Source organism: Actinia tenebrosa, unplaced genomic scaffold (genome assembly GCF_029948245.1).
Source record: "Actinia tenebrosa isolate PJP-AT-01 unplaced genomic scaffold, QUT_ActTen_1.0 PGA_scaffold7__59_contigs__length_16204524, whole genome shotgun sequence".
In the NCBI taxonomy this organism is placed as follows: Eukaryota; Metazoa; Cnidaria; class Anthozoa; order Actiniaria; family Actiniidae; genus Actinia; species Actinia tenebrosa.
In genome coordinates this window covers 1,174,261-1,190,563 of record NW_028292584.1, presented here as the reverse complement: position 1 = coordinate 1,190,563, position 16,303 = coordinate 1,174,261, and the positions used below count along the sequence as shown (strand labels likewise).

At 36.5% G+C, this 16,303-nt stretch overlaps 1 protein-coding gene across 2 annotated transcripts; it reads left to right on the top strand.

The window, feature by feature from the left end:
- Window positions 1-4,158: 4,158 nt before the first annotated feature.
- On the top strand, window positions 4,159-15,536 carry LOC116295585 (scavenger receptor cysteine-rich type 1 protein M130). Of its 2 annotated transcripts, none has more exons than XM_089039714.1 (12): window positions 4,159-4,285; window positions 5,097-5,435; window positions 5,787-6,122; window positions 6,287-6,607; window positions 8,173-8,287; window positions 8,479-8,707; window positions 9,316-9,376; window positions 11,486-11,754; window positions 12,623-12,727; window positions 12,904-13,031; window positions 13,689-14,645; window positions 14,840-15,536. In XM_089039714.1, the coding sequence occupies exons 1-8, from the start codon at window positions 4,237-4,239 to the stop codon at window positions 11,551-11,553; spliced, it is 1,518 nt and encodes a 505-aa protein (XP_088895840.1). In that variant the 5' UTR covers window positions 4,159-4,236; the 3' UTR covers window positions 11,554-11,754; window positions 12,623-12,727; window positions 12,904-13,031; window positions 13,689-14,645; window positions 14,840-15,536. The 2 variants fall into 2 exon arrangements, with proteins under 2 accessions (XP_088895840.1, XP_088895839.1); XM_089039713.1 differs by having other exon boundaries at window positions 8,476-8,707.
- Window positions 15,537-16,303: the final 767 nt, after the last annotated feature.

The window sequence follows — 16,303 nt, the reverse complement described above, 5'->3', positions numbered from 1 at the left end:
TGTACGATATTCACCTCTGAATCTCGGAATATTGAGTTGGCAACAAAATGGGGTCTGTCGGCAATCGTTTTGCTACAATTTCCGATGAGGAAATTGAAAACATGAAAGTAAATGCCATTTCTATCGATATTAAAAAGGTAACGAAGTATGGCCTAAACGTTTTGCTAAAAGTTTTGCTAAAAGCTTTGCGTGAATTTGTCACGCAAACTAAAAGTTTCTGTTTGTTTGTTTTTATTGAATTATTGTATATAAAAATTAGTTACTCAGTACACAAGTTGGTATATGCTAAAACAGGTATTCGCCACAGGCTCCGTGAATATGGAGAATATTTCCCGATATTCACTTCGCCTTCGGCGAATAATTGCTAAATAGAACCAGTCAATGAAATTCAATAAACAACCAAACAGATAGAACGTAAGTAGTATGAAGGTGCTGGTTCTGCACCACGGGCCCCGTCGGGCTACCCCGGGCCCGTAGGGGGAGGGGGGTTCTACGTGGATTCATAGCATTCGATTAGATCCGGATTTTCCACTCGGTCGCCTTCGGATCTTAGATTTCGGATTCATAGGGGTGGTGAGCCATATCTATTTTTAGTTTGCTGGATTGCACCATTCCAACGCAATCGGGATGACGTCACCTATATTTTTAAAGGTTGGAGTGATTTTGAGGCTCCAGTCTACCTATTCTAAAGTTAGAGTCTTGGTTAGACGCGACTGACTTTCAATCTCACTCTCGTCCGTGTCTCCTCCTCACTAAAGGTCTTGGAGTCTAAAATGGTTTTCTTTGTTTTAAACGGTACTGCTGAGTCAGCTAACGCTCTGATGTCCTTAGCATGAGGTCCTAGTGCTTCTTTTTGAGAGTAGGAAAGTGGAATGCCTCCTTTCAATAGATTATGGAAGACCTCAGAGAGTACATGGACTTGTTCGGAAGTGGCTGTTGCAAGCAAAACTTTCCTCTGAGGCTCTGGGCATTTAGTCAAAAGATGCAAATAGCCAAAGTTATCACGAAGTAAGACAGACATGTTTTCTCTCGGGATGGTTTGTTCAAATGAAGTGATAACGGAAAGAACCATCGTATTTATTATACAACCGGCTACCTACTATCTACACTAGATTCTACACTAGATTCTACACTAGATTCTACATGACTAGATTCTACATAACTAGATTCTACACTAGATTCTACACTAGAATCTACTATCTACACTAGATTTACTATCTAACTAGAATCTACACTAGAATCTACGCTAGAATCTACTATCTACACTAGATCTACTATCTAAACTAGAATCTACACTAGAATCTACACTAGAGCCTAAACTAGATTCTACACTAGAATCTACACTAGAACCTACACTAGAATTTAAAATAGAATCTACACTAAATTCTACACTAGAATCTACACTAGATCTACTATCTGCACTAGAATCTTATGAAGCCCTAGAATTCCGGCGCTTGCCAACTGGATTCGTATAAATAGCGCTCCCTATAGGAATTCGCCTCATTCTTCGAAACATGCACGATGACACGGTCCTGTCCTATTTGCGAGAAGCAGCAATAGAATTTATATACTCATTTAAGTCGAACTCATAGGTTGGACAATTCGCAACAAAAGTATCAATCGGTCAAGAACAAATGCGAAAAAGCAGTCATCGGTACACTCCGCACCCATTGCCGCAAAATGTTGAAGATCACAAGAAATGTGACAGGTTTCAGTTACTCCATCCCTTCACGGAACCGGAAAAACGGTTTGGGGTCAGAATTTACTTGAAAATGCAACACAAGTGATCAGTCCTCCGCAACAGCGCATTGTATGGAGGTATGCTCAGTGGCAATCTGCTTACGGCCACATGATGAAAACCATTCCCGGGATCGAGTTCGTAAAAGGCATGCCGCACGACCTGAATGAAGATTATTTTAACCCTAAGATCAACAATTTGATTGTGATTGACGACCAAATGACAGAGACGTCCAATGATAAGAGAATCAGGAACTTATTCATCAAAGGATCTCATCATCGAAACCTGAGTGTCATTTTTCTTATGCAGAATCTTTACTTTCAAGGAAAAATTATGCGCACCTTGAGTCTGAATGCCGCGTACCTCGTTCTTTTTAAAAACCCGAGAGATAAATTACGAATGATGACTTTGGGAAAGCAGATGTATCCAGGCAAGACTGAACAGTTCATTCAAAAGTACAAGGCCGCTGTAAAACGCCCTTATGGATATCTTTTCGTGGATCTGAAGCCAAACACACCAGAAGAATGCAGACTCAGAACTAATGTTCCACCCCAATGATCAGACTGCTTTCCAGCCGAATCCTACAACAACATTATCACAGTATGGTGGAGAGTATGATGCCACTATCACATCCATGTCTAACTATTTCGAACGTCAAAGTTATTTACAACCACCCATACTCAAAACAATACAGAATTTAAAGGAACAGATGGAAAACATTCTTATGAAACCTGAAATAAAAGCTGCACGGTGATTGGTCAGATCGAACGCCCGCGAACGGTTCTCTAAATATGTAACCCGTCTTGTGATTGGCCAAACAATGAGAAAGGAATGTAGTTCGAATGCAAGCAGCCGTTTGTGGGGAGGGTGCGATGCGTGACGACCGACACTTAAAACGGATGCGAGGGAGACTAAGAACAATTGAGAGCAATCGCGAAGTCCTTGCCCAAGTTGGAAAATTTCTAAGCAGTTGTAACCGTGTTCAAAAGTATAAACTAAACAGTAAACCAATGAAGTTATATATGCAAAATAAAGAAACTTGAGTGAAAAAAACTTGTGGTCAATATTTCCTGCATTCAGCGAACCTCGACAATATGTTACACATAATATGATGGACAATAAAGCAAGTTTTAACAAATTCACGTCTGATGATAATCATTGTCTGCATGATCTTCTACCCGACCAGAGAATTCGCACACTGCGAAATAGAGGCCATAATTTACGATTTTAAATCGAAATAAATATAATGTAATTAAATTTCTCATGATGCATGACGTTTATTCATTATATTTGCATATATCGCAGCGACAGTTACACTGAGGCGAATCCGACTGGCAATCACGCACATCAAAAGATCAAGCGAAAACTAGAAAAACCGAACTAACTATCAATCTGTAGACATACAATAAACTAGGAATAACAATCGAAATGTCACGCAAATTGAATACGATGAGAGAAAAAATTCCCTCATCCTGCATTGAATAATAATTATGATGTCACCCTCTATCAATTTTAAAATAAAAGATGATCTCAAAACCACTATGAATCCGAAATCCAAGATCCGGAGGCGACCGAGTGGAAAATCTGGATCTAATAGAATGTTAGCTATGAATCCGCGTAGAACACCCCCTCCCCCTACTGGCCCGGGGTGGCCCGACGGGGCCCGTGGTGCAGAACCGGCACTTTCATACTACTTACGTACAGAGTACAAGCGTCAGACTAGCTAGCTTTACCAGTCTTTACCATAATCTTCTCTACAACTTGTCTTGCTAACTGCTGCTGGCTCTTACTAACTGACTCACTGACTCTGATCTCTTGTCCACAAGCCCTGACCAGAACACACGCACTGATAACACACAAGCACTTTTACTCACCACTCATCCGAATTTCCTTAATATTATCCGAACAACTTAATTACATAATAGTTTTACATATAACCAACTTGGTTTTAAAATTTAAAACTCTGATCACAAAAAAATGAGTATAAATTTTTTTAACGGTTTATAGCCCTATGAAAAGAATAGAAAATTGCCTCACTATCCTTGTGGTGCTATTTAAATAAGACTATAAACCGTTGAAACATATACAATTTATACTCAATTTTCTGCTATCAGAGTTTTAGATTCTAAGATATTCTAGCTAATTTGTTGCTCTTGGGGGACATAGCAACGGTAACTAAAGGGAGTTGGAACCATAAATAGAACTTTTAGTTGTAAGTATTTAATTGCTGAGTGCAAAGCTCCTTTTGTTTTGGACTTGAAATTCGTTTCCTATATAATCAATAGAAGTCAAACTTTTTTTTTTAAAATCTACATAAACCTCTGGAAACTTCTCAAACATGTCAGTGTGAACTTTCTGACACACAATCAATATATTTACTAATTATACCTGATCACAGTGTCAGACAGTAGTCATTGTTGATTTACCTTCTGCCTTGGCTACAGCGGTCACTATATTTCCCTAAAAAGCCTTATCTTGGATAACAACCTGAATGATCGATGGCGCACCTTCAACTGTTACTGTGTATTGTGTTCTTGTTGGTTAAGGGTGAGTCTAGAACATGATCAAACATTATTTATTTAGTGCATTTCTTTAATAATTTGGGCACAACAAATCATTTAATTTATCAAAGTCGAAAGCAATGTAGGACGAAAATGTAGCGGCATAAAACATTTCTGCAGATTTTGATACCAAATGTAGAATGAAATGCACTTTCCATTAGTGCTCAAAAATGGTCGCACTTGTTATGTTTAAGTATATAAGAGTTAATTACCCATAACCGAGGCAATTAAGTCATATAAAGCCCAAGTACCGTGGTCAGGGCCGTGAGCCCTAAGGCTTTATATGGCTTATTTGTCTCGGTTCTCGGTAATTAACTGATTTATTATATGTCAACTGAGAAGGTTTTCACACAAAAATAACCCCAAAGGACTATTCGATAGTCGTTCCTTAATTTGCCTTAGAGAAAGTTAAAGAAATGTTGTTTTTTTAATCAGTTATTGTAACTTTAAAGTGCAACTAAAGCCTGAGCGAGACAATGGTACTTTCAGTATGAATTCTATATATGAACCTACATGAACAAAGTACAACGTATTCCAATATTGATTAAAAGCATTAACAACAGTTGCTTTAGATTTAACGTAAAAATGAAAACATGAACAATAAAAGCACGCTCCTTTTTGTCACAGCAGCAACTAGTCCAAACTCAATTTATTTTTAGTTATAAACGATACCATTAGATATTTTAACGATCACATATTTCATATCAGTATACAATTGCTACTTACATATTTAGCCGCTATTAATGATTTTAAAACTGAAACATCATTTAAACTATGATGTTTCTTCAATTATACAGTTAAAGGAAATAAAAATGACATTGCTGTTCGTCTGATGGATGGTAAGACTCCTAACAAAGGACGTGTAGAAGTAAGATACAAAGGTACTTGGGGAACCATATGCAATGAAGAGTGGGACATATGGGATGCTTACGTGGTGTGTCACATGTTGAATTACTCCAAGGCAGTTACAGCAACAACTGCTAGCATCAAAGGAACTGGTCCAATATGGCTTAACGGACTTGGTTGCTTGGGATACGAAGAATCTATTGATCAGTGTCGTCATGCTGGCTGGGGTAACACTAGTGGATGTGATCACAGCCGTGATGCTGGAGTGATATGTGGCAATCTAACATCAGGTACAACTAAATAAAGTTACAAAATAAGACATAAATATCATCTAGGTTTTACAAATATCACTACTCGGATTATCGGAAATTAAATGCTATGAAACATTTTTATCATGTATCAAAAAAAATATGCTTTCTATTCAACTTCAGGAAACATAGCCAAGTTTTTTTACGGCGGGGAGGGGGGACTGCAGCCCCTCTTTGCCCTAAAGTAGCTATTTATATATAAAGTGTATGAGAGTAAACATGTGTATCTTTACCCCCTTTACATCAAAAAAAAAACAAAAAACAAAAACAAAACAAAACAAGTAAGGCCTATGATTAGAACGTTATTTATTTATTGAACACTATTTCTTCCAGAGGAGACAGCAATAGAAGTTCGTCTGGTGGGAGATCAAAACCATACCGGCAAAGTAGAAATCAAGTACAACGGAACTTGGGGAGTAGTGTGTGATTGGTCTAGATGGTGGGATATACGAGATGCTCACGTGATCTGCAGAATGCTTGGTTACAAAGCTGCTGAACACGCAATTCGGTTCATTGAAGGAGAGACACCAACAAGAATGCTCATGTATAGTGTCGCTTGCAATGGTAGAGAAAAGTCGATTGCAGAGTGTTATCACTTGGGATGGTGGAGTATTCATTCATGGTGTTCGAATAAAGATCTTGTTGGTGTGGTTTGTCAGACAAATGAAGGTAACAAAGACAATAATTTACTTTACTCTAATCCTTTAAATATAATATCATCAAATCCAATCATCTTATTAGTTTATTTGTTGATAAGAGATGATAAGACAATAGCTTTAGTGAAATCTCTACTTATTCTCTTCCAAATGTGTGATGTTGGTACAAATCAACAGATCCTCCACCAGTTCAAGTTCGTTTAGCTGGAGGAAGGTCAGCCATTTCTGGTCGACTTGAGGTCAGTTACCATGGTCAGTGGGGTACTGTATGTAATGTTGGATGGGACATGAAAGATGCTGAGGTGGTGTGTCGTATGCTTGGTTATCCTGGAGTACAGGAATACAATACTACCAACTTTACGCACGTCAAGGGTATAATATGGCTGATGTTTGTTGGTTGCACAGGAAGAGAAGCATCGATAGCAGACTGCAGCCACATTGGATGGGGAAATACAATTTGTTATCATAGCCAAGACGTTGGTGTCACGTGTAAAATGGGTACGTTATGTATATCATAAATATTATTCTCATGCTCATTAATAATTCATAAGAAAACCAGTCAATCAATGGGCTATTTTTTGGGTCACATGATGTTACTTGAAACCTGGTAAAGTCCTGTGAAAGGAATGCATTCAGTCTGGAGTAACTGCAACAAAATTAATTCAGTCCTAGGACTGAATTTATTTTGTTCCAGTTACTCCAAGTCGAATAATTAATGACCATGATTAATAATTAATAATATTAATTAATGACCACGATTAATAATTAATAATAATAATTAATGACCATGATTAACAATTAATAATAATAATTAATGACCATCGGAATGGACGGGATTTCAAGTCCGCGTAATTAGTTCCAGTCCTCGGCTTCACCTCGGACTAGAACTAATTGCTTAGACTTGAAATCCCATTCATTCCTCATTGTCGGCTTTGAAATATTACTTGTAACTATTTTATTGTACAATATTGTAGGTGTCTCAAACCTTTTCTGTTATTGTTTATTATCACTCCCTGAAATAGTGCGCACTGTTTTATTCCTAGTAAAATAATATACTTTGAATTCATGACATTGCTTCTTGATAAAATATATAAATTTACAAGGATAGAAAAGATGTTTTTTTTTTAAAAAGTTTTTAAATAAAACGTTTTCGACTGTGAAAGTCATCTTCAGTATGATGTTAATTTGAATATACAACAGTTTAAGTAGTTTATTAAATCTCAGAGGGATAAAGGCTGGCGATAAAACATTGATGCAACAGTGATGTAAAACAGATCGCTAAAACATTTCTAAAAGCTGGATATCGATCCGAAAAGTTTCATTCAATCCACCATCGACTGCTTTCTACAGAACAAGGCGAGGAAGGAAAGATAATTCCAGAATATCTTTTTGATGAAAGGAAGAAAGTGTTCATTAAACTTCCCTATTGTACAGACTACGAACACCTTAGCCGACGTTTCTTAAAGAAACTTAACCAGTTTACTGACGGAAAGTTTATGTTCATTATTCTCTGGTAAACTAGGAAAATCAAGAGCCTCTTTAAACCAAGCCGGACTCCAACAAACATCAATCATCTGTTATCTATAAATCTGAATGTTCATGCGGAGAAATAACATTGGTGAGACAATGAGAAACTTTGATATTCGTAAGTCGGAACATGAGAATCTCTTACATATTTCACATTCAGCACGTCATATATCAAGTCATCCAGACCATTCGTACACATGGAACATTTGAAGTTGAAGGACTCTTGATTGCACTTGAACAGCCTAGCCTAAACAAACAAGTCCAATGTTTTATCGCCAGCCTTTATACGTCTGGGATTTCATGAGAAAAAACGGTTTGAAAAAACATCTTAATAAAAAGATTGATGAGGAGGTTGCGGCCCTCCTCTAAATCTGCATCTGTCCCTTTTAGTTCAACAGCGAACTAACTGTTTATGATAAATGGCTTTTTATGATAAGTATAGTAGTCTTGCTGACCTTTTTCAAAAAAATATATATAAGCATAAGTACAAGTTTGTTAAGCTTTTAAATTTTCGATCTGTTGTTGTGTTTTCCTAGCCTCGAGCTCTGCTCCTCGATTTATAGTAAGCGGGGAAACTCATGGATCACCATATACAACGGCAATGCTCGTCTTTAATTCGTCAACAACTGATAAAGAGAGAAACATTACAAAGTAAGTCATTTGGTCGAGTATCTCAGATCAGTAAAGACATTGATATATCCTTGGGGCGTATTTTAAAAACAAGCAATAGAAATATCAAGGTTTTTTGGGAGGGGACCTTGTTCCGAATATAACGTTTCCTGGAAGTGAAATGGAAATTTTCAGTCCAAATATTTATTTATTTAATTTGTTTGCACCAGCAGAGCTTTTCAAATTACTATCACAAAACTAGAAGTTTCAAGTCTTAACTGCTACAGATCATCCATCAAAGTTAACCATTCGTACGTGACAGCCGAGATCCTGGGTTCTAGCCTAGTTGGTAACTTTACGATTGGTGATGGTAACTATTACCATGGTTACTATAACGTACCGTTAGAGCCTGGGTCTACATATAGAGTCTTTGTAAGGACAGTTATCACTGCACATAATGGGGTAGGTAATTGAAATAAGCAGCACCAAACATGCGCTCGTACTTTTTTACTGTGGTGCGAATACGAGAGAAGGAAACGTAGGAACAGGAGGTCTATCGGATGAGTTTGCTGCTTCACTGGTGCTCCAGCTACTAGAGTACTTATGTCACTGTATAACAAAATAAGCGGTTGGTATAAGTTGCTTCTTTTTTTTGACGACTTCGCTCGAGCACGTGTTCGTTTTCTCATCATGATGTAAACGCAGTTGTCAGCCAATCCTTTATATCCATTATTGCTAAGTTCGCCTTTCATTAGTCTGTGCGTTTAGGTAAATGTTACATACCATAACCGAGTTGATGTTGTATATCAACCCGAGGCGAAGCCGATGGTATACATATTTAACTATTATCTCCCGAGGTATAAGGTATATAACCGCCTTCTGGCCTTATCATAACATCATTGGGGAAGAAACTTAAAACGGGGTTGATAACTAGAATATCAACCGGGACATTCATTTGTTTAATTAAGTTGGGTGAATATGAAGGAGAAAGACCGCCAGTGAACCAAATAAAACTGACTCAATGATGGTCATATAAATGATGATACTAATTTTATCCATTCAACTTACAGGGTAATAATTATGGAGAAGCTGCCAATGCTACTTTTACAACAAGAGTGAAAACATGCATAGGTAAGACACTTTGTGACCTATATACAATATTATTATTGTGAGTGATTGTTAAAAGCTACAGCACACGACTGGCTCACAGTACATTCTCAGCATCATTAAGGCATGGCTCTCAGATGAAAAACTGATTAGCTATATCATAGCCAGTTTTCTACGAATCTTCCCAAACTTGGCAAGTTAATGTCTTTTGTGAAAAAAAGGAACCTTAGAGCCTTGGTTACCATGGAAACTAAGTCACGTGACCACAAGGCCGCCATCTTGGATTTTTAAACAAGCCGTTTGTAAACGTACCGAAACATCTTTAAAAGTCATGAAAATGCAGATTACTATTCATATTTACAATGCCTATATGGATCTAATTGGATATCTTGGAAATTATTTTAAGTTTAATTTTTAGAATATTTTCTATTTTTTCCAAAAAATTAAAAATATTCTAAAAATTAAACTAAATATAATTTCCAAGATATCCAATTAGTTCCATATAGGTATTGCAAATATCAAAAGGAATATGGATTTTCAGGACTTTTGAAGTAGTTTCAATACGATTACAAACGATTTTTTTTTTAAATCCAAGATGGCGGCCTTGTGGTCACGTGACCTGGTTTCCATGGTAACAGATATGCGGTAATTGCTTGCCTTGAAGAATTACTACTACGAGCCAAATTTGGGAAAGATTCATAGTAAACTGTCAAAGAGATGAATAAATAACTCATTTTCCATCACTTCCTCAAAAGAGCCATGCCTTAATGGTGCTGAGTTAGATCACCACTCTAGCAATCAAAGGGTGGCACTGTCACTTTCGCGGCACGGCACGTCCATCTTACCAAGAAATAATTATAGTAATAACTGACATAATAGCTTAAAATATCTCTTTGCGAAAACATTCACTCAACTTATAATTATGCCATTTCCCCTAAGTTTTCGCCAAGTATAGGTTGTTGTGTATTTATGCATTTTTGTTGATTTTTCGCTGCGCACGTAAAGAGGTCCGAGGACAAGACTAGAAATACTGTTAGTAAATTGTTATATGGTTACCAGGCATTTGTCACATTTGAAAATGCTTAGTGGCACTATCTTTTTGATTACTATTCTGATGTTCGAATGCTTTGAACATCAGAATTGTGAGCATACATTTGAGGAATCTTAAAGGTATCAAGATTACCTAGACTAGACTGGTGTTGTTGTCTTGGTCAAATAATAAAGGTACTTTATTTGAAGTGGGCCATTAAGTTTGATTTTTGTACCTTTTTGAATTCTTGCATTATTGAAATTAACCATTTTTCAGGGGGCAAAATTTAAGTTAGAAACGAGAAACAATAAGTTGTGATCCTCTGACAAGTAGAAGGGATGGTGCGGAAAGGGTTAAAGGACTAACGGGGTGAAGGGGGAGGAGGACTCAGTGAAGGGGGAGGAGGACTAAGTGAATGGGGAGGAGGGCTCAGTGAAGGGGGAAGATGACTTAGTAAAGGGTTTGGAGGAAGGGATGATGGAGGAAGAGAAGGGTTCAAGGTTCAAGGGATGAGGAGGAAGTGAAGAAGGAGGGGGAGGAGTGAAGGGGGAGAAGGAGGGAGTGAAGGGGGATGAGGAGGGAGTGAAGGGGGATGAGGAAGGAGTAAAAGGGGATGGGGAGGGAGTGAAAGGGGAGGAGGAGGGAGTGAAGTAGGAGAAGAAGGGGATGTAGGAAAGCGCCCGAGGAGGGGTGAAGTGGGTGAGGAAATGGGTTGAATGGAAGAAAATATATCAAAGGTACAAAAATGAAGTACAATGGCCCGATGCTTTCAGTATACTTATTTTTGACCAAGTTTTTTTTTTTTTTTTGAAAAATTATAGTGATATGCACATGTTTAATATCACAAATATTCAAAAATCTTAAACAATATCATACTCATATATATCGACTTTGTTTTGTATGTTACTCAATTATATAATATTCACATTTTTATTCTTTTGTTTACTTTTTTTTTAACATAAATATGTTATGACTCATTTTTTTAATATATTGTTTATAGAAATTAAATAGTTTGTATTTTTGTCATTTGTTATTTCTTTGATTTTGATTTGATTTCTATTTCTATTATTACTATATTCTAATATCACTTTTGTCTATTTCAGGTTATTTCTGGAGCAAGATAGGCCAAAATATTTTTTCAACTGCTTATCAAAATATTCATACATATTAATCGTTTTTTTTTTCTTTTTTTCAATATGTCTTTTGCATTTGCTTTTCAAACAGGAATTTTTTAAATATAATTTCCCGTTTTTTAGAACACTGTCAGAGCCGAAAAGTCAAGTTAAGCTGCAGTTATCCTAATACCCATGGTGGAAAAATTTGTGAGATGAAAATCGGGTCTTGCATTGATGTGTTGAGAGGATCTGCACAGGTACCATGCCAGCAAATGGTACCTTATACATTATCACCCGTAGTGATACCAAGACTACTTTACCTGTCTATTGTGCTTTTGAAATTCTAAACCAGGCCTTGACTCTCAATGCATCTTTATCTCTCCAAAATAACCATATTTTCAATATCAAACCCTTCCATCAGAATTTTCCGAGAAACCAGAAATCCCGTAACTGACATGACTATCGTCTGTCGAGAAAATAAGGTATTCACAATATTTCACATGCCCATTTGAATCCCAATTAATTTGGCCGCCATGCATTTTGGTGCATAACGGAGGTCCACCGACCTTGAGGGACCCATACATTTCACACTTAAGAATGAGCATGCAAATGTGATCGTTTATATCTCGGTATCGAAAGCTTATTATAACCCAAAGTTTAGTTGAGATTATTTTTTCGAATAATCACTTTGAGCGCAAGATCTTTGATTCAACCATATTCAATACAATGCCCAGAAAATTTGGCGGCGACGTCAGTGAATACGATATATAGAGATTATCACATGCTAAGAGCTTGATATCATTTTTGTTAACGAGTTTCCATATGATATCGCGAACGAGCTAGTCTGCGAGCGAGTAAGCGATATCATATGGAAAACGAGTGGGCTCAAATCAAATGTTGAAAAGTAGTGAACCACCTTTAAAAAATGCATCTGAGTATAAAACGAACGCATATTTTGATCAAAAAATACAATGAAATGTATGGAGCAATGTTAAGTGTTGAGTGTGTGACGTCACTGACACCTATACAATTTCGTAAAATTATAATTCTTCGCATTGGATTATGAAGAAAAAACTTTAACCAGTGATTATAAGACCCTTATAGTTTATTTTATTGAAATTTCAGCCGAATTGAATTTCGGAAGATTTACGAGCTAGTCCCCTTTAACGACCTTGAAGTCTACGCTATCAACACTATCAACACTAACAAACTTGAAGCTGATGATCTCGGGTAAGTATGACCCATTCCTACAAAGCCATGTTGTTATCAAAATTTTTCGCTGTTCGTATTGATATCTGCTGTGTTGTGCGAACTGCATTTCATTTTGGTTTCAATGTGCCTTTTACAATTTCATAACCTCATTTTGCATGACTTCATTTTATCCTTATATTATTTATCTTTTACAGACGATTTCCGTTACTTGATCTTGCTTTGGTCTATGAAGAGCAAAGCCATTTAGGTCAACGACTAACCCACCCTGACGGAGTCTTGAGAAAAATCATGTTTGTCAAACGATATAAGCTGTGTTTGACAAGTAAGTAGTTCAACCTACCCTACCCTACCCTACCCTACCCTACCCTACCCTACCCTACCCTACCCTACCCTACCCTACCCTACCCTACCCTACCCTACCCTACCCTACCCTACCCTACCCTACCCTACCCTACCCTACCCTACCCTACCCTACCCTACCCTACCCTACCCTACCCTGCCCTGCCCTGCCCTGCCCTGCCCTGCCCTGCCCTTTTTCTTGTCTATTAGATCGAACAGATTATAAATCAGTTGGTTTTAAGCGTTGGAAATGGTTATTTTGCATTATGCATCTCATTAGTTATTTGTATAAATGTATAAATGTATACTACAACGTTTCTGTAATCGAGTGTATATATATATATATGTATATATATGTATGTATATATACGATCTAATAGACAAGAAAAAAATATTTTGACAGTAATTGAATGAAACAAACAATAAATAAAGCGATTTTTCTGTTTTGCATATCAGTAATATACTGAATAAATTAGATATATGTATAAATGTATACTACAACGTTTCTGCAATCGAGTGTGTGTGTATATATATATATATATATATATATATATATATATATATATATAATGTATATTAGGTCGACTATTACCGTGTGGATCAAGAAAATTACTTACTTCTACACACTGTTATTTTTCAGGAGTTGATATAACTCTACCAAAAGAGTTAAAGTTACTCTACAGAGTGGAGTAACTTGAAAGAGAGTTAAATCTACTCTACAATGAGAGTAATTTTAATGCTTTCAAGAGTAAAATGTATTCCTCCAAGAGTAAATTTAACTCTTTGGAAATGACGACAGTTGAACATTACTATAAAGAGTACATTATCAATAATGGAGTAGATTTAAGCCTATTTTTAGATAAAAAAGATAAACCATGCTGTTTTTAATTCATGTTTGACGGAAACAACCAGAGTAAATTTGACTCTATTTTTTATTTTCGTTAATACGACCCTAGAGTAATTTTAACTCTGACGTATCGTATACAAATCTATAATTGCCTGTAGCACTCGACTCCTTTCTTTAAATTTCACAAGGGAAAAAGCATATGCCGTTTTCATTCAGTTTTCGGCTTTTTTGTGGGTCAAATTGTCCATTCTCTGCCCGATCGGACCGATGGTAAAGTTCTTGGCGCTCCTCGCTTGTCAGATAAACTTCACTTGCGCTAGAGCACTCAAACACTTCCAGAGTCGTCATTTTATGAATCGTGTTGTTGTGTATCTTTCGCGATGATGTGCTTGCGAAGCAGATGTTTCTGTAAGAGAGAACATTTTTGTAGGTCTTCGCACAAGATCTATACCACACAGGACATGAAAGTTGGACTCGTTAGACCACTTGCACATTACATGACATGTATCAAATTTTCTTGATCGTGATTGGTGGATCTTACATCGGCAATGCCAGGAATGTTTTTGGACTATGACCTGGTATAGAGTATCACTATTTCCTGCAACAGTGTCCTGAAGCTTGGAGATGGAAAGTGCTTGTCTCGGGGTTTTGAAGTTAAAAACCAGCCTAAAACCCATTGAATTCTTATTTCAAAAGTAACTTTTGTGGTAATGGATGACTTACTTTCAAAGGATTCAATATATTGTGCAGGTAAATTACTATTTTTTTCGTATTATTTAGATCAGAAAGTTTAAACTTAAGTTTGTTATGTTAATACTGATAAGAAATTGAAAGCTTTCGGTGTTCTGTAACTGCAAAGCGATGCTCTTATTTAAGCTTAAGCATCCTTGTATATTGCTGAGTATGATAAATCATTAATAATAGCTTTTTTTGTCCTATCATAGGTTATGGGTGCTGAATTGTATGATGCTTTGGTTTCTGTCGGAGTAAAGCACGAGGCTCGCACCTCACCAAGCTTGTTGACGATGAGGTAAATTCGAAACGAAACTGTCTTCCAAGATTTGTATTCCTTCAAGAAATACTGATATATACGGTAGAAAAATATATACCACACAGCTGGAACATTGAAAAAAGGGACCGATGGTTAAAGAATGAAAAGATTTAACAAGATTGTTAATGAGTGTGTTTGTCGATGGCGCTCGATGGCGCCAAACATGCTCATTAACGATATAGACAGAAATTTGAATTCGAATTTTTTTTGAAACTTGTATTGGCGGTTGTAATGACCTTCGATCCCGGCATTAACTCAAAGTATCACACCACACAGATGGGTTTGAGTTGGTAGCTATACAACAGTGAAATAATTTTGGTTTTGCACAAATCTGTGAAGACATAAAACGATTTTTATCTGAGCACGTATTATTAAATACAAGCTTCAAAACAAACTCGAAATCAGATTCTAAATAATTAACTGAATCTTCTAGCCTTGATAGGAACGTTAGCTGGTTTGACTGTAACTGAAAAATGAAGAAGTATGAGTAGAGATTATGTCATGCAGTGAACGCAGGCGACATAAAATGTTGTTACTAAATATACTTATCAATTCGGCATTTATATGTAATAAATATTTTTTAAACCAAATGTAGTTTTGTAGTCATTTGTGTTATTATTCTTTAACGTACAGTGGGAATTGATGAAGCTTAATAAGCAAGACAAGAAAAAATCTACTCCTGAAAAGGTGCAAATTTTACTCCTTTGAAAGGTGACAAACAGGGAGTTATAACAACTCCGAAAGGATAAATTTGACTCTGTTAGGGGGTTCAAAACAACTCCCATGTAGAGTAGAAGTCACTCTTTCATGGGAGTAAATGTTACTCTTTCATGGGAGTAAACGTTACTATTCATGGGAGTAAATTTTACTCTTGGAAGGGAGTTAAATCAGTGGAGTTAAAGTTACTCCAAAAAAGGAGTTATCCTGTACCTTTTTTTTCTACTCCACTTTTGGAGTTATATCAACTCCTAAAAAATAACAGTGCATAAAATACATGAATAAAATACTTGTTTCTTATAGGTAGTTACTAGACTAGTGTTTGTTTAATACATATACCTCCATGCATACAATAAAATAGAGAATGTTCTGTTTGAGTGATATTAATTATTTTGTCGATATATAAAAACAATTAGTATAAACAATCTTTTTTTTCGATTTTGTTGCACCGGTATAAAGACTGCGCTTCATTGAGAAATATCAAGTAAAATGATACTATTGAAGACTAGTCTATTCGACGTTTCGACGCCCTCTGGTTTCGACGCCCTCGGGCGTCATCTTCAAGAGTAAAGTAAAGCAAAGTAATAAATTGAATTTGAATTACTGCTTTGCTTTACTTTCATCTTGAAAATGACGCCGA